This window comes from Delphinapterus leucas, chromosome 4, assembly GCF_059928025.1.
Source record: "Delphinapterus leucas isolate spDelLeu-1000000601 "Yukka" chromosome 4, BTC_Dleu_Yukka2, whole genome shotgun sequence".
Lineage (NCBI taxonomy): Eukaryota > Metazoa > Chordata > Mammalia > Artiodactyla > Monodontidae > Delphinapterus > Delphinapterus leucas.
In genome coordinates this window covers 1,154,544-1,177,633 of record NC_143132.1, presented here as the reverse complement: position 1 = coordinate 1,177,633, position 23,090 = coordinate 1,154,544, and the positions used below count along the sequence as shown (strand labels likewise).

The window sequence follows — 23,090 nt, the reverse complement described above, 5'->3', positions numbered from 1 at the left end:
CAGCGGTGTGGGGCTTGGGGAGGTGGTCGGGAGGGACCCCCGTGCGGGGCCCCCAGCACCGTGTGGCCAGGAGGAGAGGGGAGGGCGGCTGCCGCCACCAAGGCCCCGCCAGCTCCGTCGGTGTCTGCGGTCAGACCGTGCGTGTCCCGGCCCCCTCCCCTCCCCTCCCCTCCCTGTGGCGCCGTGGGGAGAGCGCACTGTTCGGGAGGGTCTCTTGTCCCTTAGGCCCCAGAGATTGGGGAGTGAGGCCTCCACACAGGGGCGGGTGGGGCAATGTCCGTCCCAGGTCCTCCCGGGTCCCTGCTGGGTGGGCCAGCAGGTGGGGGGGTTGACCCCTGGGAGCGAGGACGGAGCTGGGGTTGGGGAGGGGGCGCCTGGGGTGTCGGGGGAGGCCCCACTGGAAGGGGCAGGTTCTGCAGGTGAGCGGCCTCAGTCCCGAGGAGGGAGAGTGCAGAGTGGCCATTGCTCAGAGCGGGCCGTCCTCCTGCCACCGTGCACGTGCTGGCCCAGGACCGCCTGCACCTGCCTCTCTCGCCCCTGAGGGCCACCCTGCTCTCATCGCGTCCTCCGCTGCTTCTCGCCTGTGTTAGGTCTTCATCCCAGAGCTAGTCGTGAACACGTTCATCAATTCCGGGCCTCACAAGGGAGGGCCGGACACAGCTCCCTGTGCGGGGCGTCTCTGTGGATTTGCACACATGTGGTGTGTGAGTGTCCTGTGGCCACCGAGACAAAAGACCACAAACTCAGGGGCTCAAGTCAACACTAGTGTGTCACCTTTGGGGTCAGGAGTCTGAAGTCAGTGTCTCTGGGCCAGAAGCAAGGTGCCTGCCGCGCTGCGCTCCTTCTGGGGCTCCAGGGAAGGTTCGGCTTGTCTTCTCCAGCTTCTGGAGGCAGCCCGCGTTCCTTGTCTCACGGCCCCCCTCCACCTTCAAAGCCAGTGGTGCCACCAGCCCTTCTCAGGCTGCGTCTCTCTGGCTCTCTGCCCTGGCTGGGAGAGGTTCTCTGCTCAGCTCGTGGTTAGACTGGATGGTCTCATCCCAAGGGCTGTCACCGTAACCACACCTGCAAAGTCCCCTTTGCCGAGTGCAGCGACAACACACAGGTTCCAGGCGTTGCGGGACAGACACATTTGGGCCCCATTATCCTGCTGCCATAGCGTGTGTGTGCACATGTGTGCACCCACACATACTTGTGAGTCCTGCTTTGTGGGCGTGGGATCACGTTCTGTGCACCTGAAAGTCTCCCCTTCCTGCACAGGGTCTGGGAAGCCTCCCTGTGTCGCTGGAGGGCCAGTGGCCCCGCTCAGCCTCCCGATTTCTTTGTTCCTCGATTGTTCAAGTCTGTGTTAATGACTGGCGGCCCGAGAGCCCCTGTGCATCCCAGCTTTGGGTGCTGGGTAACACGCCTCACTTGGAATGCATAGCATTCTTCAAAGACGCCTCGGATGCCCTTGGGCACTTTCTCTCCTAGGTCATCAGAAACATTCCCCGAGGCTATGATTGGTCATGGTGGACGTGTGCGCAGATCTGAACGTTGTAAACATGTTGGCACATCCACGGGGACTTGGGTCACCTCTCCATTTGTTTAGGATGCTTCCCAGTCCTGCATGTTTCTGAGATGTTTGTTCTCTGTGGGTTTTCTCTGTGATGCTGAGATGAGGTTCCCCAACCCCGCAGCTGTCTGGACTTGGTGACCACTGCCATGTGTGAGGAAGGGACAGGATGGACTTTCTTTAGACACATGATCAGGTTGTCTTACTGAGGTGGTTATGTCCCATCTTAACGGGAAAGTAGGGCAGGAGAGAGAGACCCACGGTCTGCATTGTGAATGAGGACTTTCTCCCCTTTTTGCCATGCATCCTGGGTGCACGGGGTGGTACCGGGCTCATCACATCTCGGTGGATTGTCAGAATTACCATCCCCTTTGTCCCACTTAATGCCTTTCATCTTGAATTCTGTTTTATCTGATAATAGGGTTGCAATATTTATTTACTTTTTGTTATCATTTGCCTAATTTTTTTAACAGACTTGTTTTTAGAGCAGTTTTAGGCTCATAGCAAACTTGAGAGGAAGGTCCAGAGAGTTCCCCCACTGTCAACACCCCCACCCAGTGGTACATTTGTTGTTATTGGTGAACCTGCCCTGGCACATCGCAATCACCCGGAGTGCAAAGTTCAGGGTTCACTCAGTGTTATATGTTCCGTTGTGCGTGTGACAAATGTAAATGACATGTGTCCACCATTATAGTATCACAAAGGGTATTTTCACTGCCCTACAAATCTTCTGCACCCCACCTGTTCGTCCCTCCTCCCCGACTCCTGGCGGCCAGTGATCTTTTTACTGTCTCCACAGTTGTGCCTTTTCCGGAATGTCATATGGCTGGAATCATACAGTCTGTAGCCTTTTCAGATTGGCTGAACATGCATTAGGAACATGCATTCAAGTTTCCTGCATGGCTTTTCTTGACTTGATAGCTCATTTCTCTTTAGCTCTGAACACTATTCCATTGTCTGGATGGGCCACAGTCTATGTGTTCACCTACTGAAGGACAGCGTGGTTGCTTCCAGGTTTTGTCAGCTGTGGATAAAGCTGCTATAAATATCCACAGGCAGGTTTTTGTGTGGACATAAGTTTGCAGCTCCTTTAGGTAAATACCAAGGAAAGCGATTGTGGGATCCTATGGTAAGAGTCTGTTTCGTTTTGTAAGAAACCGCGACTGTCTTCCAAAGCAGCCACACCATCTGCGTTCCCACCAGCAGGGATGAGGGTTCCTGTTGCTCCACAGCCTCGTCAGCATTTGGTGTTGTCTATATTCCAGATTTTGGCCATTCTGATAGGTGTATAATGATATCTCATTGTTATTTTATTTATATATATATATTTTTTGGCCGAGCCACGTGGCTTGTGGGATCTTAGTTCCCCAACCAGGGATTGAACCTGTGCCCTCGGCAGTGAAAGTGCCGAGTCCTAACCGCTGGACCGCCAGGGAATTCCCTCGTTGTTTTAATTTGCGTTTTTCTGATGACAGCTGATGTGGAGCATCTTTGCAGGTCCTTAACTGCCATCTGTGTATCTTCTTTGCTGAGGCGTCTGTCCAGATCTTTCGTCCATTTCTTAATCAGGCTGTTCATTTTCTCATTGTTGAGTTTCAAGTGCTCTTTATATATTTTGAATAACAGTCCTTTATCTGATGCATGTTTTGCAATTTTTTTCTCCCAGTCTGTGGCTTGTCTTCTTGTTGTCGTAACTGTGTCTTTTGGAGCACAGAAGTCCAGCTTGTCAGTTCTTTCATGAATTGTGCCTTTGGTGTTGTATCTAAAAAGTCATTGCCAAACCCAAGGTCATCAAGAGTTTCTCCCATGTTATCTTCTAGGAGTTTGGCAGTTTACATATAGGTCTGTGATCCATCGTGAGTTTTTTTTTTTTTTTTTTGCATGTGATGTCCAGTTGTTCTAGCACCATTTGTTGAAAAGACTATCTTTCCCCCATTGTATTGCCTTTGATTTTTTTATTAAAGATGAGTTGACTGTATTTATGTGGGTCTATTTCTGGGCTTTCTGTTCCGTTCCGTTGATCTGTTTGTCTCTCTTGCACCAATACCACAGTGTCTTGATTCCTGTAGCTTATAATAAGTCTTAAAGGCAGACACTGTCAGTCCTCCAAATTTGTTCTTCTCCTTCAGTAGTGTGTTGGTCTTTTCCCTCTCTGTATAAACTTCAGAACTGACTTGTTTATAGCCCCAAAATAACTTGCTGGGATTTTCATTAGGATTGCACTGAATCTATAGCAAATTGGGAAGAACTGATATCTTGACAGCATTGAGTCTTCCTATCCATGAACATGGGATATCTCTGCATTCATTTAGTTCTTCTTTGATTTCTTTTGTCGGAGTTTTGTAGCTTTTCTCATGTAGATCTTGTATACATATATGTCATACTTATACCTGGTATAAATATAAATATTTCATCTTGGGGGTGCTAATGTAAATGGTACTGTGTTTTTAATTTCAAATTCCACTTGTTCATTGCTGGTATATAGAAAATGGTTGACTGTTGTACATTAATCTTATATCCTACAAACTTGCCATTATCAGTGGTTCCAGGAGTATTTTTTGGGTAATTGTTTTGGGTTTTCTGCATTTTGATTTTCATGTCATCTGCAGATTGATAGTTTTATTTCTTCCTTTCCAATCTGTGTGCTTCTATTTCCTTTTCTGGTCTTATGACATTAGCTATTATGGTGAAAAGGAGTGGTGAGAGGGGGCATCCTTGCCTTGTGCCTGGTTTTAGCGGGGAAGCTTCAAGTTTCTCACTGTTAAGTATACCATTAAGTATGATGTTCACTGTAGGTTTTTAGTAGTCTATCAACTTGAGGAAGTTCACCTTTATTCCTAGTTTACTAAGAGTTTTTATCATAATGTGCGTTGGATTTTATAAAATGCTTTTTCTGCATCTAATGATAGGGCCATGTGATTTTTCTTAATTCTGTTGATGTGATGGATTCCATTAATTGATCTTCAAATGTTGAACTAACCTTAAGTACCTGGGCTAAATCCCACTTGGTCCTGGCTGGCCTGTTTGCTGAAAGGGAAAACTGTCTTCAACTAGCAAGTCCCCAATTCCTTAATCTGAAGTGAGTGCGGCAGACCAGAGGGCCCTGGCTTATGTAGCTGCCACCCACTGTGTTCCCACGAAGGCGTACCTCTGAGCTCCCAGAGCTTGGCTTGGGCACTCGCTCTCTGGAGAGATACTGGTTCCCTTCCCGAGACAGCTGGGCCAGCGCCTCGGGCCAGCGCCTCAGGCCAGCACCTCCAGCGCGGCAGCTGCCAGATCTGCAGGGAGGTGTGGCCACATCCCCCGCCCAAGACGCCTGTAACTGGAGAATGGAGCAGTGATCTTAGGGCTGTGGCATTCGGAGGCCTACTCCCGATGGGAACCATGGAGAATTTCATGGAGAGGAAATGGGAGAACTTTGGAAAGGAACTGCTCATGCATCTCTGGGGTCCCTGGGCTGTCCCTATAACACGCTATTGTCTTCCAGCCCAGGACGTCAACGGCTGCTGCATCTTGTGTTCTCAATTAATCTGGAAAAGTTCTAGCTGCCTGGGAGGAAGGGCGCTGCTGGGGCACATCCATGTTTAACTTTGGGGGCAGCTGAGTTGGGACACTGGGGCCACGGGCACTCAGGCTGGTGAGGGTCCTGTTTCCTAATCCTAGAGCATCTCCCCGAGTGGACACTTGGGCCCTGGGTACTTCTGATACAAAGGGACCATATAGCAGCCGCCATCTGGGTGGACAGCAGTGTCTGTCTCTGAGCAGGAAGTGACTGCTGGCCTCCCAGAGCCCAGGGTATTGGGGAAGATCCCCTGCCCCTGTGAGGGGGGCCGTTTACCCTGGGCAGGCGCTGAGGCCAGGCCACTGTTCCATGGATGCTGCTGTCTGCACTGCCCTGGCTGTTCCCCACTTCTCATCTGCATAGGGATCTTACTTGCAAGGGGCAGGGTGAGGCTGAGGGGGAGCCCACATTGTGGGAAGTCGGGGCCACACAGAGACGCCGCTATCTGGGAGGGACCAGCCTGGCGGGTACCCAAAGACCTGGTCTTCGTGTGGGCACCTCTTGTCTCTTCTCTTTTCATATTTTGTTCTCAGGGTGCTCTGTGAAAGGCACGGCTTGTCTTGGGAAGTTGGGGTCCAGCTTTTCTTCCCTCTGCTTTGTCCCAGGAAGTTCCGGGTCGGCCTGACCCTGCGCTTGGGGGCCAGACTCCAGGCGCCCACCACACACAACACACACTGACGCAGCCACACTGTCACCTGCACACATAGTTGCGTGCACACTGGCGGGCTCATCCGCGCAGTGGTCGGGACACCCACACGCCAGCAGCTCCTCCCCAGGAGAGCGTCTCCCCATGGACCTCATTTTGGAGGCAGACCGCGCCCAGATTATGAGGGTCTTTTTTTTGGCGGTACGCGGGCCTCTCACCGTTGTGGCCTCTCCCGTTGTGGAGCACAGGCTCCGGACGCGCAGGCCCAGCGGCCATGGCTCACGGGTCCCTCTGCTCCGTGGCATGTGGGATCTTCCCGGACCGGGGCGCGAACCCGTGTCCCCTGCATCGGCAGGCGGACTCCCAACCACTGCGCCACCAGGGAAGCCCCACGGGGGGTCTTGAGAGAAAAGGCCTCGGGGGGGCCTTTGGCCTGACCACGGCCTCCAAGTCCCCACTCTGCCCGGCAGTGTGGGCGTTCAGGGAAGCCACTGGTGAACCGACCTCTCCTCGCAATGGTGTTTCCCCATCCTGGGGTGGCCAGTGACCACGTCCCCTGTACAGAGAGGTGGGCCCTGCCGCCCCCAGCCCTGGACACCCCCGGTCCCAGCAATCATCAGTCCAGGCCACTAGTGGCCCCTACATGCCCAGGAAGCAGCACTGTCCCTGCTGTACCCACAGCTCGGGCGGGTCCAGGCGCCGTGGCCGTGTCCCAGCCTGGGCCCGTGCTGCCGAGTGGGCTCCGTTTGGTGGCGGGTCGCTGACCACACGAGGAGGCAGAGGGACGAAAGCCCGCGGGGTAACTGAGAGGATGGGTGGAGCGGTGTGGGGCCGAGAGTGTGATGGTCGGTGAGGGAGGAGGCCAGGGTGGTCCATCAGGCAGCCCTGTCCAGGTCGGGCGGTCATGTGTGGCGCCTGGTGTGGACACTGGGCAGTGAGGAGCCCCGTGAAGCAGCCACCAGCTGGTAAGACCCCCAGCAACCTGGGAGGCGGGGGTGGAGTTTGCGGTACCAAGTGTGAGCAGACATGGAGACCACAGCTAAGAAGGGCCCCCCAAGAAACGCAGCCCCTTTTGCGGCCTCCCTTCCTAGAAGTGTAATTCGTTTCCGGGACGTTCCTAGTGTAGACACAGCTCAGGGCGCCCCCTGTGTGCGTCTCTCTCCTCTTTGTAGCGTTTCAATGTCTTCAAGCTACACCAGTGGCCGGGGTGGGCGAGGGTGCCTCCTGTGGTTCCAGTGTGGGAACGGGGTGGGCTCGAGCCCTTGGCACCTGGTGGTGGCTCCTTGTGCTAACGGGGGACGGGGTCCCCAGCGGGCTGTGCCCCTGCCCCTCCCACCACGCTAATTTGGGAGGGTCTCTGTGCCCCACTTGGAAGCAACAAGCCTGTGGGGGTGGGCGTGGCGCCTGGACGGGCAGGTGGCTGTCGTGCCCCGCTGGCGGGTGGGAGGCCAGCCGGGCCTCGGTTTCCCTGGGGGTGCGCGGCCTCACTGCTGTCTTTCTCTCCACAGAGAGCCAGGTCATGGAGGTGGGGCTCCAGCCGCTGCTCGGGGAGCCCCTGCCGCAGCAGGTGGCCCTGGTGCACGACCCCGACGTGGGGCCTGCCTACGAGTTCGGCGCGGACGTGGGTGGTGATGGCTGGGTGGCCCGGAGCCTCCTGCCCAGCACATTCTTCCAACACTTCTCCCTGCTGGTGCACGTGCGGCCGGCCTCGGCGCGCGCGGGCGTGCTCTTCGCGGTCACGGATGCGGCGCAGGCGGTGGTCTTGGTGGGCCTGAAGCTGGCGGCGGCGCGCGGGGCGTGGCAGCAGGTGCAGCTGCTCTACACCGAGCCTGGTGCCGCCCGCACACACACGGCCGCCAGCTTCACGCTGCCCACGCTGGACGGTCGCTGGACGCGCCTGGCCATCGCTGTGGACGGCGCGCATGCCACGCTCTTCGTGGACTGCAAGGAGGTCCAGCGCCAGCCCCTGACGCGCTCCCCACGTGGCCTGCAGCTGGAGCCCGACGCCCGCCTCTTCGTGGCCCAGGCCGGCCGAGCAGACCCTGACAAGTTCCAGGTAACCGCGATGGCCGCCAGCACCCAGGGCAGGGGGCAGGCTGGGGACGGGGATGATGGTTGCTCCCACCTGCTGCGGCAGGGGCTCCGGGGACAGGAAAACCCCGGGGGAGCAGGCCCTTGGTCCACCCAGCTCCCCCTGGGCTTTATTCCCCTGCTGCTCTGGGACTGCCTTCGTCACTGGATACCCACCTCTGCCACCATCAGGGGCCCCACCCCATGTGTGCATATGTGTGTCTACACGTGGGTGTGGTGCCCCCCCATCAGTGAGCGGGGGCTTTGTCCAGGCCCAGCAGCAGACCACACACAGTGAAAATTAAGAATTTCAAGACGACAATGGAGCGCTGAGTGTGGGCCAGGGGTTCCTGCCACGCACCAACATTCATTGTGCTGGTTATTATTTTTGTCAAACTGTGCAGTGGCCCCATGGCCGGTGAGCCCAGGGCAGGCCTCCGCTTCAGAGCAGCATGGACAGAATTTCCCCAGCGGTGACCGGCATGTGGCGGTCTCTACCATGTCCCCAGGGAAGCCCCTTCCCCCAGGCCTGGCCCTGGCCTTCACTTCTGGGAGGAGGTAGATCCCAGATCCTAGTGGGGTCTTTCTCCTGGGCCCTCGGCCCTCGCAGTTCTTGGAACCTTAAGCTGGAGCCCGCCTCCTGGAAGCAGTGCGTGGGCACCCCCAGCAGGCGCTGACCCACAAGTCCCTGAATTCTAACATTGCAGCCACTCTGCAGCTGGCTCGCCCCGCCCGGTGGTCCAGACAGGGGTCCCTGTGTGTGCCGATGGGGGATGTGTCCCCAGGGGACAGAAAGTTAATTATTGCCCAGACAAAGGCTGCTTGGTTAAAGTTGTTCTAAGTCCTGGTGACTCGGTTCTGAAAGCTGACCTTTCACCTTTGGCAGGAACTTTCACCCATGGGGTCTGGGAGCCAGCAGGACTTTGATACCAAACTGGGCCTCTTCGTGTTTTCATTTTGATCCTCAAACTTGTTTAACTGGAGAGAAGTTGGAGAGAGCCGTTCTATCTAGGGAGGGGCTGTGTAGACTGGCGAGTCGTGAGATTTCCTACACTTTTCTAGATGGAAATCTCTCCCATAAGTTCCATGTTTCTTTAACACTTTAAAAGAAAAGTTGCTCATGTGCTGGTGGGGATGGGTTGCCTGTCTCACGGTGCTAACAGAGGTCACCACCTTCCTGCATCAAGGACAGCCAGAGGGGCTCACCAGGCTGGGGTCATCTGTGCAAAACACACTTGCCAGTTAGATACGTAGGGAAACAGTGTCTGGGTGTTTTAATTGGCATTTCTTAGTTGTGAGTGAAAACAAACTTTAATGTTTCCTGTGTTTACTGGATATTTGTATTTCTTCTCGTAACTAGCCCGTTTATGTCCCTTGCATTTTTGTTTTAATGGCTTCAATTGTTTCTTATTGGTTTATATGAACTCTTTATGTATGTAAGACACTGATCATTTGTTTTATACACTGCAGATTTTATTTCCCAGTTTTTCATTTGCCTTTTCACCTAGTCATTCTTTTTAACCATTGGGATATTTAAAGTGTTTATGTGGTTAAATCTGGCCTGGAATAGACACCCAGAAAAATCTTTGAAGATTAGAGAGACAGAAGCAGAGGGGACTGTCCGGCTCTGTCTGGAGCCCTGCTTACCAGGGTTAGGGTGCTGCCCCTCCCCCTGCTGTAACATGCCACTTCCAGCTGGGTCTAGTGTGGTGTGGCTCCTCTGTCCCCTCGGACTCCAGTTCCAGGAATCTCTCTCTGGGAGTTTGATCAGACTCCAGCCAAGTGAGAGGTGAAGCGTGTTGTCTGGGGGGAGGAGTAGACAAGATGGGTTTAGGACAGGGTTTGTCAGCCTTTCTGAATTCAGACTCCTGGGGAAGCACACTCACAAGTGTGACTGCAAAGACTTGGCCCAGATGAGCACAGAGCTTCGGGTGCGGAATGAGCCAGGGTGTCCCCACCGATGGTCTCCGGAGCAGGGTGCTCAGCCCCTCGCCGACCACCCAGCACTCAGCCCGGCCCCCTTCCTGAGGTCCTTGCAGACCCTTTGTTGTTTTCTCCCATCACAAAAATTAGGAATGTCCTTGGTCTTTCACGTTCATTCTTATTCTTGAGCTTATTTCGTAATAAGTATTTCTTGGGAAATCCCTAATTCCACCCCGTTGTTGCAACAGTCTGCTTAATATGTTACTTCCAATTCTTTTTCAGTGGTTATTGACCTCATTCTTTTTTTTTAACTATTTCAAACACTATGTAGTTGAATTTTCTCGACTTAATTTCTCTTTGTTGAAAGTGTTCCTGTTTTCTCATTCCCGTTGGCTTTTCTCTTTATGAAGCCACCTTCCTCTTTACCCAGGTTTCTGTTGAGGTTTAGTCATCTGTTTTTTCAGACCTCCTGGGACCCTCGTCCGAAACTGGTACTGGGCCAGGGCAAGACTGTGCTTGGGAACAAGAGACACGGCCCAGCTGTGCACCTCGTGTTGAACATTCACTGCTTTTGTTCTATGATGAGGGCACTGGAGGCTATGAATTTTCCTCAGCAGGCGGCTTTGTTGGCCACGTTATATAAGGAATAAGTGACTGGCCCACTGAAGCCAAGAGGGTGCCCACCAGCCACGCTAGGTTTGGGTAGGCTTGGCCCCAAGGATGGAGCACAGCGGGCAGGGAAAGTGCTGGCATCCTCTGACACCCCTTAGTCTTCTCGCTGTGGCCCCCAAGTCCAGCCACACCAGACCTGCTGCCCCTGACTGAGGGACAGCTCGGGGCACCAGAGGTCACTGTCACCAGCTTCTCCCAATACTCCTCTGTCAGTCATCTGAACTGACCTGGACCCGTGCTGTAACTGGTCACAGTCCTGCAGCAGTCACGCAATTCCCTGACTTCATGAAATGGAGGAATGGGGAGAGAGTTCCTTGTAATAGAATTTGACGCGAATGGTTGAGGAGTTGGGACTTGGTACGGGAAGCTGGTCAGAAGCCACTCAGTTCAGGACATACGGGACATGGGACAGTGGTGGTGTGGGCCAATCACAGAGACAGCCGGGGTAGGTGACAAGGGACCAGGCAACCTGGGGGTCAGCCAGCAGAGGAGGGAGGGGCCGGGGGTGAGGACGGGCGAAGCAGGCCCAGGAGGGCTGCGGCCCACCCACCCCCTGTCCAGGCTTGCTCAGCCCCACTGCCCTGGGCCGGGACACGGCCCTTCCAGATGGAGCAGACACCCCTCAGGGGTGTGGGAGGCCCCCTGGAGAACGCTGGGGTGCCCGGAGTTGGGGTCCCAGGGAGATGGACCCAGCACCAGTGACTAGGGATGCGCTCTCACGGCGTGGGGCTCTGGTCGTCTGCACACGACTCTAAGCCCAGTGGCCCTAGTGAAGCAGCAACAGGACAGATTTCAAACGGTCTGGCTTTCACAACCTCTGCTTGCAAGTCCGTCCAGTGTGTGCAGCGGGTCTTGTGGCCTTTGTGCTGCTGGCGTCTTCCCAGCTGAGCGTGGCCTCGGGCGTGTCCTGCTCCCCATTCCTCCCGGCTGGCCTGATGCCGGCTGGTGTGGGGACCCTCGCCTCACGGGACAGTGTCCGTGTGGGGACGGTCATGCCCAGATGCCCTCTGCCTGCCGGGAGCCTCGTGACCTTCCCGCATCGCTGTCACACACGAAGTGCCCCCAGAGTGTGGCTTTCTAGAAATGGAACGTCTGGCCCCTCGTGCCGCCCCTGGCGTGATTCTCTGTCGCCTGGAGACGCCCTGTCCCTCCTCCAGCAGGGCTGTGGGTGGGCCGAGAATTTCCATCCCCAACATGCTCCTGCCACTGACCTGAGCCCAGTGACCAACCCCCGTGCATGCACACACGTGTGCCCTCCCACACACAGAACCTCCACACGCCCCTCCCAGCATCTCACTGCACTCCCTGGTGGTTGGAGCATCTCAGGATTCCAGGGGGGAACAGACCAACCACTGCCCATGGCCGAATCCCCTCATCACGGCTGGGTGGACCGTCCCTCTTCAGACCGGAGCTCCAACCCTGGGTGGTCTGCAGGCCGCCAGCCCCTCACAGCCTCTCCTCTACCCGCAACCAGGTTCTGCCCGTAGGATCCACGTACCACACGGGGCCCAGGGACCCCGATGCCTACACAGTCCCGCGGTCAGTCAGGCCATCCTGTGTCCCTCCAGTGATCTCCAGCCCTGGACACAGCCTCAGGTCCCCAATGGCTGCCGTGAGAAGGGGCCAGCTCCACCCTGACTGTGGGCCTTGCGGGGATTCTGCAGGCTGGTTCAAGGCTCCAGAGAAGACTGTGGCTTTCTGCTCTCAGGGGGCCGGTGACGGGGGACCCAGGGGAGGCAAGGATGGAGCTGGATGTGAAGGGCAGAAAAGCTGGACTCAGCTTTGGACACAGGTGTCTGCGCTGGTTCAGCTGAAGCAATGGGCTAACCTCAGACTGAGGGAGGCGGCGCTCCACATGCCTGGTCACTTCAGGGAAGACGCTGCCACCTCCCTCCCGCCTGCCAGGGGACAGGCTCCTGGACGGCAGTGCTGACCGCGACCCCTGCCCCCCTGCCCTGTGGTCTGTCAGCTTCCCCTGGAGGCCCAGACATCACCAGGCAGGTGCTGGTCCGTGCCAGGCCATCCTGCAGAACCTTCTGGAACCGCTGGTCATCCTGAGTGTGAGAAGCGTGCAGCCTCCTCCCATGGTGTGAGGGTCGGAGCTGCAGGAGGGGCTCACCAGGCAGGATGGGCCTTGGCCACGAAGCCACGGGCACTTCTGCCTTAGAGCTTCTGAAATGAGCTGCGGTCAGGTGGGGAAAACAGTGAACATGGCCCGTGTTCCCACCAATGGACACTGTTCTCGCCACCTTCGGAGATCAACCAGTGACAGGACGCCATTGTTGGCGACTTGGTGCCCCCGTTGGCTGGTGAGGCCGCAGCAGTTTTGGGAGCCCCGAGCAGGGCCCACCGCCCCTGAGGCCAGCCCCCGTCCTCACTTGAGAAAGGGGGGCGATCCACGTGCGCTGCGGAGCTGAAACCCCCCGCCTGCACCTCCTCTCCGCCTGTGTCTTTGGCCTCCGCCCCCCCCCCCCCTCGCAGGCCTGGCTGGGAGTTGTGTTGGAGACATGAGGACCTCATGTAACTGGGGGCTGTGGGGTTCTCCCTCAGCCCCCCAGCTGGGCCAGCTGACCTCATTCGCCTGAACATGCACACACACCTGTGCACATACACACCCACGTGTGCACGCTCACACACAATGATGCGCGTACCTGCACGACACACTTATACACTCACGTATACGTGTGCACATCCACGTGCATGTGACACACGCGATGTGTACACACAAACACACACGCAGGGAGGTGGGGTGTCCTACCCTGTAGGCCTCTATCAGTGGGAGTGGAGGTGCAAGGGGGAGTATGGAGCCAGGCAGAACTGGGGTCCGGAGGTGCTGATCCTTGGGAGGGAGTCCGTGGGGCTTCCTGGAGGAGGTGGCCTGAGCTGGGCCCAGAGAGAGGCGTGGAGCCCTCAGGCAAGGGCTCATGGGGACATGCGGGGGTGTTTGTCGGCTTGTGGTCACGCGTGGAGCAGGATGGCCGTGAGACGGGGGATCAGTGATAAAGGGAGTGTGAAGGGCACTTAGGGGGTAAACAGTAACCTGACCGGTCGGCACACGGCCTGAGGACATCCTGCCCGCTGCCTATTTTAATACAGCCCACGACTAGAAAGGCTTCTGCATGTTTAAGTGGCTGCAAAAACCAAAAGAAGACGAGTACTTTGTGAGGTGTGAATGTTTCAGTGTCCTGTACGGTCTGGTGGGAGCAGCTGCGTCCAGCGTCCACCAACCGTCTGTGGTCAGCTTCCCGACACAGCCGCAGAGCAGCGGCAGCAAAGACCTGGAAATATGCACCATCTGGCCCTTGACTGAGAAAGTTTGCCTGCTCCTGACCTAAACTGGTCTGTATTAAGAGCTGTGAAAGTGTGCATCTTAGACTTGATGAAATGTGGTCTCTATTCAGGAGAAGATGCACTGATAAATCCCATGGATTAAAATGAAAACAAAAGAAATACCAGGCAAGCACGTGTAAATACTCATAACTCCCAGGCAGGGAAGGCTTCTAGAAAGAGCACCAAAGGCCCGGGGTCCAGCAGCCTCACGCACGTGTCTCTGAGATCTCGGCCGCGATTCAGAACCTGTGGTTGTGTCACCCTCTGGGGAACAGGAGACCTCATGGCAAAGGCCCCGGCGCAGCCAGGCTGAGGTCCTTGGCCATCGTGCCATTCCAGCTGGTGGTGGCCCTGCCCCAGCGTTGGGCTTTCTGTAGGAGCGGGTGTCCCGCATCTTCTCCGTGCCTGCTGCCCTGACCTCCCCCCGGCCAGTGCTGCCTGCCTCGTGCCCCGAGGGGACACCGCCTCCAAGGACACTGCACACTGCTGACCTGTTCTCTGCACTGGGACCCGAGAGATGTGTCTGTGCTGTGTCCTGGCACCTAGTGTGGGGCTGGGGCCATGGAGGGAGCGCGGAGCCCGCGAGCGGGTGATGAGCATTCGTGCTAAAGAGGGAAGGAGGGAGGGAGTGATGCCACCCTCTGTGGCGTCCCCCGCTGTGGCGCCACCCCTGGAATTGGCCTCAGACGTGTCAGGCTCCGAGCCGGCTGCAGCTTGAGTCGGGGTCTCCCTGCGCCCTGGACCTCCTGCCTTGGGACCTCTGTTGACCTTCCCCTCTGTGCAGGGCCTGGTCTCGGACCTGAGGCTGCGTGAGGACCCGCAGGTGAGCCCCCTGCACTGCCTGGGTGAGGATGAGAAGGACGACGACGACAGGGTGAGTGGCCGCTGCCCGGGCTCAGGCAGGGGCTCCCTCCCCGCCCCCACCTTGTGGGAGGAGGGACTCAAGGCAGGGAGTGGGGTGGCCTCGCCTGGAAACCCGAAGTAACGGGGCCAGAAAGGTCTCTTTTGAAAGATCCCACTTTGGGTCGATGTTACTTGGGATTACGTTTCTATCTACCTGTAACCTGAGAAAGAACCTCCCTTGCCTAGAACTTTCCACACAAAAACACTTACAGAACCTAAAGATTAAAAATCACCCCTAGAATAGCCAGTTGGCGATAGAGTCACTAGTAGTCACCAGAGCAAAAGATGTGTGTGTGTGTGTGTGTGCATGCACACTGTCCCGTGGCACCTAAGGCAGAAAGCACACCACTTCTGGTGTGTGAAGGACAGACGGGCAGGAGACCTGTGTCCCCAGGGCAAACCCAGGTCTCAGCCGTGTGCAGGGAGCAGGGCAGGCGAGAGGGGGCATGACCTTCACGCTGAGTCCCAGCCCCCGAGGGTCCCTGGCCGTTTCCCAGGACAGCGTCCCGGGACAGGATGACCCGTCGAGAGGAAGGAATGCGTTTCGTGCGGGTCTGTGTGTCCGGCCAGTCGCTGAGCTCGCTCCCCATGGGCCTTTCGTTCTAAGTGGTCTGATGGACATGTGCCCTGTCGAGGACCACCCTGACCCCCACACCCAGCCCGCCCTCTCCCCCCGCCCCGAGCTCCCGGGGGGCTGGGGGTTTCGGTCACTGGCTTGTTTCCTGTCAACCCTGCAGGCGTCAGGAGACTTGGGCAGCGGGCTTGCGGAGACCTGGGAGCGTATCGGGGAGGAGTTGGTGAGTGCCGGGGCCCTCAGGGTGGGGTGTCGGGGACATGTGTGCACACGCGTGTGTGAATTCTAAGGGCTCCCTGGGCGGCCAAGACAAATTCCCGCTGGAGACGGGGGACTAGAGCTCTGGCTGAGTGGCCAGCGCGCCTTCTGGCTGAGCCTCCTCTGGGGGGAATGTTCTCTCGAATCCGGTGTCTGGTCCAGACCTCGTGCGGTTGTCTGAATGACCTTGGCATCTGTTTGCGTCTCCTGTCAGCTTGTGGGGCCGTAAGGGACTAAGGGGCCAACCCCGCTCTGTAGCCCACATGGCCCAAAGCCACACACAGGGCTGGGGTGGTCTCAGGCGTGACAGGGACATTGCCTTCTCCTGTTTGGACAGATCGCCTCCTCTTAGGGCTTGGGTGTTGAGGGGCCGTGATGGGACGGAGTGCTGGGCTGCCCTGGGGTGGACGGTTGGCCGCCCCCCGCATGCCAGGGACGCCGGGACTCCCTGCACTGGCCAGGGCAGCTCTCGGGGAGCCGTGCTGGCTCTGGCGCGCGGCCGCCCCCTGGAGGGTGTCAGAGGGTGCTGCCCACGCCGGCCCTGCTGGGGGTCATGTGGCCCGTCCACTCCTCAGCCATCTCCACCCAGGGGCCCTGGGCACAAACTGCGGTGATGGCGGCGTCCCCACTGTGCCGGTGCCAAGGCGTGAAGCGCTGCAGCCACGGGGCCTCTCTTTTTTTTTTTTTTTTTTTTGCGGTATGGGGGCCTCTCACTGTTGTGGCCTCTCCCGTTGCGGAGCACACGCTCTGGACACACAGGCTCAGCAGCCATGGCTCACGGGCCCAGCCGCTCTGCGGCATGTGGGATCTTCCCGGACCGGGGCACGAACCCGTGTCCCCTGCATCGGCAGGCGGATTCTCAACCACTGCGCCACCAGGGAAGCCCCACGGGGCCTCTCCTAACAGACTGGAGGCGGGGGCAGCCAGAGATGGAAAGAGTCATCTGGCCTGCAGTGCGCTAACTAGGAAGCCATCCCTGCCAGCTCCTGCTTCAGAAAATCTGGCCGAGGCCGCAGTATGGGAGGGATGAGGGGCCGTGGGGAAGCCTCTGTGCGGGGCCCAGCCTGGTCCAGGGCACCCTCGCCCTCTCAGCACCCCCTGCGCACTCTCCGTGGTCCTCCGTGCCTTCGCTCTCCCTCGCCCACGGGGTCTGGGGTGTCAGCGGCTGACCAGCTCCGGGTCCCTGGGGACCCTCCCCATATTGGAGGGTTGTGGCTGTAGGGGGGAGGCCTGGTGTCCAGCGCCAGGTGCCGCTTGCCCACCGGGCAGTGGGGGAGCCCTTGGACAGGCCTCACAGGCATGCCGTCCCGGGCACCTAGACCAGCACCATCTCCCGAGCACTGTTGCCAGGGAGCTTGTGCCAGGTGTGGACGGCTGGTCACGGGAAGCGTCTTCACTGCGCCTGTGCCCACGTCCTCGCAGCTCCGGGTGCCTCTGGGGACAGGGAAGTGGGCTTACAGAGCAGGGCCACCCCTCCCCTTGTGCAGTGAACGCAGAGGCTCCCTCCCTCTGTGGGCGTCCAACATGGTGATGGCTACGTGCCCGTCACTGTCCAGACCACAGGCAGGAACTGGGGCTCCCTGAGTCTCTGAGGGGCCATCCTGGGCCCTGCAGGGGGCAGGGGAGGGCCGGCGCTCAGCCATCCCTCCAGGTGTGGCGGTTTGGGGACTTGCCGACTTGCAGGGCGAGGAGACCCCCATCCCCTGAGCTGTCCAGGAGAAAATGGCTCCGGAGGGGCCTAGAGCCTCTTCCTGTCTGTGACAGAGTTTCCAGGAGAAAATGGCTCTGGAGGGGCCAGAGCTTCTTCCTGTCTGTGACAGAGTCTCTGGTGGCTTAAGAATAACTTCCCTGCAGTCCATAAACATCTCATTTTACAACCGAACGCATGTAAACCTGACAGCTTTGCCAGCGCTCACGGGCCACACGCGTCGCTGAATAATAGAGCTGCTTCCCACTCTCACCCCAGGGCGCACCCCTGGGACCCGGGCTGCCCGAGGCCCCTCCAGTCACTTCTCCACCCTTGGCTGGAGTGGGCAGCCAGGAAGATTTCAGAACTGAGGAAATTGAGGAGGAGACCACGGTGTCTTCGTTAGGAGGTAAAGCTTTGCTGGGGTGGTGTGAGTGTTTGTCAGTGGGGTGTGCGTGTGCATTCAGTGTGTGCGCCCAGCGCATGTCTGTGTCCGTGTGGCAGAGGAGGGGCTCCCGTCCATCACACGCACGCCCCGCTGGGGAGGGCCCATGCCTGCCCCACCCCCTCGCTGCCCTGGCTGCGGGTCCTCAGCTGCTCCGTGGATGTGGTCTCTCCTGTGTTTTGTTTCTCACTTTCTGCTGCTCCTGAGGGATTTGTGGGACCGTCCCAAGGGTGCTGCTACTTCCCAGCCTGGGGACAGCGGGGTCACCAGGAGGATGTGAGAGCTGGTTTTTGGGGAAGAGGTGCAGAGGTGCCTCTGCTCAGGCCCTCTGCAAAGTAGGGCAGCATTTGGGGGCTCAGGGACTCCCCCCACGCGCAGTCCAGAGGGTGCACAGGCTCGGACGCCCGGGCTACCCTGGGAAGTGGACCGTGTCTTCGTGCCCAGCTGCCCGTGGCCGCGTGCCGGTGCCCACGAAGGTTGCTGCTTGCCACAGGGCCCACGTCTCCCTTCAGTTGCTATTCCCATATCTTCTTTAATAAAAATCTGTTCCAGTCTCATGCCCGAATTTTAACGGGCCGTTTGTTTTCCTGTTATCGACTTCTGAGAGCTTTTATCTTCTGTACTCCTTTGTCAGATATCCTCTCAGTCTGCGGCTTATCTTTGCATTTTGTTAATAGTGACTTAGAGAGCACAAGGTTTTAACTTGGATGAAATTAGAGTTATCAGTTTGTTCTTTATGGGTCTCGGTGTTGGTGTCACGTCTGAGAAGCCGGCCCAGTCTTAGGTTTTCACTCAGGCCTGCGATCCACAGGACGTGGTTCTCGTACGTGGTTCCAGCACGTCTGTTGGAAGGATTGTGCTTTGCCTCTGCGTTGCCCGGGGCCTTTGCTGAGAGCAGCTGTGCGCGCGTGCCAGTCTGTCTGGACTCTGCTCCATTGCGGCCCCTGTGTCCCCGTCTTCACAGCTGTTCCACACGGTGCCGATCGCTTGGCTTTATGATCAGCCTGGGCTCAGGTGGTGTGCGGCCTCCAGCCCTGCGCTGCATTTACGAAGCTGCTTTGGCGTTCTGTGTGCTTCGCAGTCTCGTGTGAATTTTCGATCCGTATGTCAGTTTCTCCGAGAAGGGCTGCCAGGGTTTGGACGCTGCAGGTCAGCGTGGGGACCGGCCTGGGCGTCCAGCTAATGCTGAGTCTTCCGACCCGGGACTCAGGATCTGTCTCCTCTGGCTTATTTAGGCCTTTGCTTTCTCTGAGCGACATTTTTGCGGTTTTAAATGTTTCTGAGGCAGGAATTTTAATTTTGCCTTAAATCAGGAAGAGGCCTGGGAGGTGTCCTGGGGCAGGATGGGGTGCCCTCCGGTGGCTGACTTGTGATTTGGCGGGTCTGCGGGGGGTGGGATGGGGCTGGCTGAGGCCACAGTGCCCCCAGCAGGCACCGCTGGCTCGGGTACTGAGCAGGGCGAGCCCAGGGGCAGCTGCAGGTGGGCGTGGGGGGTTGTGGCCCTGAATTCTTCTGGAAACGGGCACGGACGTCCCCCAGAGCTGCACGACCCTGGAAACTTAGGTCCTGTCCAGCCCCCAAGCTCAGTGCCCGGCACTGTCAGAGTGAGATCAGGACCTCGCAAGGGCACAGACCCCTCAGGAAGCAGGACGTTGGAAAGCGGCTTGAATCCCGTTTTGTAATTGACTCAGTGGTGCTGACGCTATTGGATGAAAGCTTCGGGGGAACAGCCTCAAAGTCCACCCCCAAATTCCTGTCCATCACAAAGGGGAGGCGCCACCCTGCACCCAGTGGAGGGAAAACCCGCAGACGGGGGCAGGGGGACACGCAGGATGATGTGCTGGGGCCAGCGTCCATGTCTCAGGCACTCTTCTCTGTGCCGTTTTGTTGCTTTCCCAGCTCTGTGGGAACCGTCCTTAGCTTGGGCTGAGGCTGGCTTTGGCCGGATTTGGCGGGTGGACCGACCCTCCACAGGTCCTGGAACCGCCACCGTAACCACCCCCCAAAAGGAAGCCACAGGGACGCAGTTGGGCGCGAGGGGAGACTTGGGTTAGGTCACCGCACAGAAGAGCGCTGCACTTCCTACACGTGAGCCAGAGGCTTGGAGGCCCTCGCTCCCAGGTGCCGCCACCTGGCACTCAGCGGGGAAGGGTCGCGAGGATGCCGCAGACCCTCAGACAGGAGGAGAAATGCGAGTGCAGGGTCGGAGCTGGAGCCTGGGCTCAGGGCCCGGCCAGGACTGAGCGCCAGGCCGGGGGCAGCCTGGGGACGGTCTGACGGCCACCTCTGCCTCCTACAGCTCAGACCCTCCCCAGCTTGAGCACAGTCGCCACGTGGGACGGGGGCGAGTGGAGCCCTGGGGGCGGCCTGAAAGAGGTGAGGTCACCACGGGGACCCCAGAGCAGGCAGAGCCCCTGCTCTGCTCACCGGGGACCCTGACAGAGTTCTGGGGCTCCCAGCCGTCCTCTGTGCCCCCTTGTACCCACGGGCGCCAGCAGCACTGGGTGTCCACGGCTGGGGATGCTCCCCAGCCAGAGCACTAGGGCGGGTGTAGGGGACGCTGGGCGTCCTGGCACCACCATGCCGGCCCCGTGTGCGTCCACAAGCATGTCCCCTTGCCTGTCCCCTGCGCCTGTCTTGTCTGTGCCCCCCCCCCCGCCGCTGTGTGATCCCAGGCCCGGCCCAGGACGCAGGCGAGCGTGTGTGCCCCCGTCCCAGCCTGTACCCTCTCCTCTTCGTCCCCAGCAAGGCCTGAAGGGGCAGAAAGGAGAACCAGGCGCTCAGGGTCCCCCTGGCCCGGTCGGTCCCCAGGGTCCCTCAGGGCCGGCCGTGCAGAGCCCCGATGCACAGCCCGTTCCCGGGCCGCAGGGACCCCCGGGGCCCCCGGGGAAGGATGGCGCCCCCGGAAGGGATGGCGAGCCCGTGAGTACTGTCTCCGCTTCGTCCAGCCGGGGGTGGGGGCTTGGCCAGAGGGGAGAGGGCAGCAGGGTCCTGGGGCTCCGGACGGCCACTTCCTTCCCTGGGTGCAGCGGGAGGGTAGCCGGGGGGCAGGCAGAGCCAGCCCAGGGCCACGGGCAGGGACGCGGCCACAGTGCCCTGGACGGAAGGTTCTCCAGCCCCGTGCAGAGAGCCACCCTCTCGTGGGAGCAGAGGGGTTGGGGGGACAGGGGTCCATTTCCATGTTCAGCGTGGGGTGGGGTCAGGTGTGATTTTCTGTTACTGATGGTTTCTCCCACACTTTCCAGGGTGATCCTGGCGAAGATGGGAAACCTGTAAGTTGCCTTTTCTCTCAGAACCTGTGTGATCTGTGACGTTTGCATGAGTCCCCAGGCTCCCCCTCTTTCCCACCCAGTGACTGTTTTTAAGCTCAACAAACTGAAGAGATTTCAAAATGAAGCCATTTTCAAAATGCAACTTTTGTTAAGAAAATATAAGTCTAACGGTTGATAGAAAAATATAAAGTTATGCGTGTGTATTGAGACGTTTAGGCTACCAGGAAAGAAGTGAAAGTAAAGCTTCCAGATTCTTAGAGGTGAGAGAGGAACAGCCTGAAGTTAGGGGTGGGCGGTGCAGTGGGGACACAGCACGTAGAGAAGAAGAGAGACTCTTGCAGGAGAAACCACAGGCTCGTCAGCCGTCACGGTGGATAAGACAGCTTCTATCTTAAGACCGTTTGGATTTTTAAAAATCAACAAATGCTATTCGTTGATAATAAAAGAATAAAATGACACAAGAGGGTTCAAATAAAGATTTGGGAAACGACAGACCCACAAATGGTGACGGGAAGGCAGGGAGGGAGGCTCTCAGGACTGAGCGGAGACACGGCAGACGCCCGGGGGGACGTCAGGAAGGACGGCGGGGACGTTTCATGTGGACTCAGCCTGTCCTTCATCGGCCTCTTTGCGCTTGAGGACCAAGCTTGGCGCAGTCGTTGTGGGGAGCCTCTGCAGAACGCGGTGCGTGTGTGCACGTGTGGGATCCAGGGTCCGGCGACTGGATTAGCCAGCTCCTGGATCGGGGTGCGCTGGGGCCTCGAGTCGACGCGCCCTGTGTGCGGACGCTCAAACACATAGAGGGCCGTTTCGGCCGCGTGGCCTCCACCCATTCACCCAGGCAGCACCCACGGAGGCACTCCTTTCCTCAGCGCCCCCTCAGCACACGCGAGCACGCACACACGCGACAGGCAGGGTGCCACCCTCCAGCCTGGTGTCCCCGGGACGCCGAGGTCACCTCTGCAGGCCGCTGCTCCCTGGTGGCAGCCTCGCATCTCCGAGGTTGGCGGTGCCCCCCTGCGGCCCCCATGACAGCGCCATCTCCGTAGGCACAGAGCCGCGTGTCGGTGGTGGCTTGGCCGGTGATGGGCACAGGGCCTACTCCTGACCGAGCCTTCTGGCTTCTGTCTTCCAGGGGGACACCGGGCCGCAGGGCTTCCCAGGAACCCCGGGAGACATGGGCCCCAAGGGCGAGAAGGTGAGAGGTAACCGGCTGGGCGTGGGGCGGGCGCGACCCGAGGTGAGGCTGTGAACCCCGGTGTGACAGGGGTCTTCTGTTCCCAGGGGGATCCTGGGGTTGGGCCGAGGGGACCCCCAGGACCCCAAGGGCCTCCGGGGCCACCCGGACCCTCCTTCAGACCTGACAGGCTGGTGAGTCCTCCCTCTTCCACCCAGGTCCCAGCTAAGGGGCCTCTGGTCGTGCTCGGCTTCCGACGCCACACTGCTCGGGTCCGGAACCGGCCTCCCGGGGGCGTGTGCAGGCCCCGGGCACTTGGTCCCTGCCCTGCCTCGGGTGTTTTCATTTGGGGGTCGGGGGGCTCGAGGTCACTGTGACAGTCCTGTGCAGTTAGCGCCAAGGGCCGGTGCTCGAGGGGGAGCTCGGCGCAGGGGTGCGGCCTTGCCGGCTGACCACAGGTGGGCCGTCTGGGCTTCTGGTGACTCAGCCTCTCCCCTCAGACCTTCATCGACATGGAGGGGTCCGGGTTTGGTGGTGACCTGGAGAGCCTCCGCGTGAGTGACCCTTGGCCGGGGTGGCCGCTGCCCTGACGTCCCCAAGCACCAGCGGAGCCCGTTGGGCGGCGGCGAGGCCTGGCGGGGTGGGGGGCAGTGGGCATCCTTCGGCCGGTGCTGCATGCCGTGACGGTTCTGTGTTTTCCGTGTCCAGGGCCCTCGAGGCTTCCCCGGCCCACCTGGGCCCCCTGGCGTCCCAGGCCTGCCCGGAGAGCCAGGCCGCTTCGGGATGAACAGCTCGGACGTCCCCGGACCCGCAGGCCTTCCCGGAGTGCCTGGGCGGGATGGGCCCCCCGGGCTTCCTGGGACCCCAGTAAGGCCCGCCTCCCCTCATCTGCCCGTGTCCGCGTCCGGGTCGGGGGGACAGTGAACGTGGGGTCTTCCTCCGTCTAGGTGAAAGCCTCCCTCACCACCTCCGTCCTCCCCCCCAAAACCTTTCGGGGGGGCACCCGTCTTTGGGCCCCC

At 58.9% G+C, this 23,090-nt stretch overlaps 1 protein-coding gene across 2 annotated transcripts in view; it reads left to right on the top strand.

Moving 5' to 3' along the window:
- Positions 1-23,090, top strand: part of COL18A1 (collagen type XVIII alpha 1 chain) — a 47,879-nt gene that overhangs the window by 3,709 nt on the left and 21,080 nt on the right. For both annotated transcript variants that reach the window (XM_022597085.3, XM_022597084.3), the window contains exons 2-12: positions 7,269-7,816; positions 14,540-14,629; positions 15,396-15,455; positions 17,457-17,586; positions 19,922-19,998; positions 20,368-20,544; positions 20,868-20,894; positions 22,030-22,092; positions 22,179-22,265; positions 22,572-22,625; positions 22,780-22,938. In XM_022597085.3, the coding sequence (XP_022452793.2) occupies positions 7,269-7,816; positions 14,540-14,629; positions 15,396-15,455; positions 17,457-17,586; positions 19,922-19,998; positions 20,368-20,544; positions 20,868-20,894; positions 22,030-22,092; positions 22,179-22,265; positions 22,572-22,625; positions 22,780-22,938 (1,472 nt within the window). The remainder of the gene's footprint in view (positions 1-7,268; positions 7,817-14,539; positions 14,630-15,395; positions 15,456-17,456; positions 17,587-19,921; positions 19,999-20,367; positions 20,545-20,867; positions 20,895-22,029; positions 22,093-22,178; positions 22,266-22,571; positions 22,626-22,779; positions 22,939-23,090) is intronic.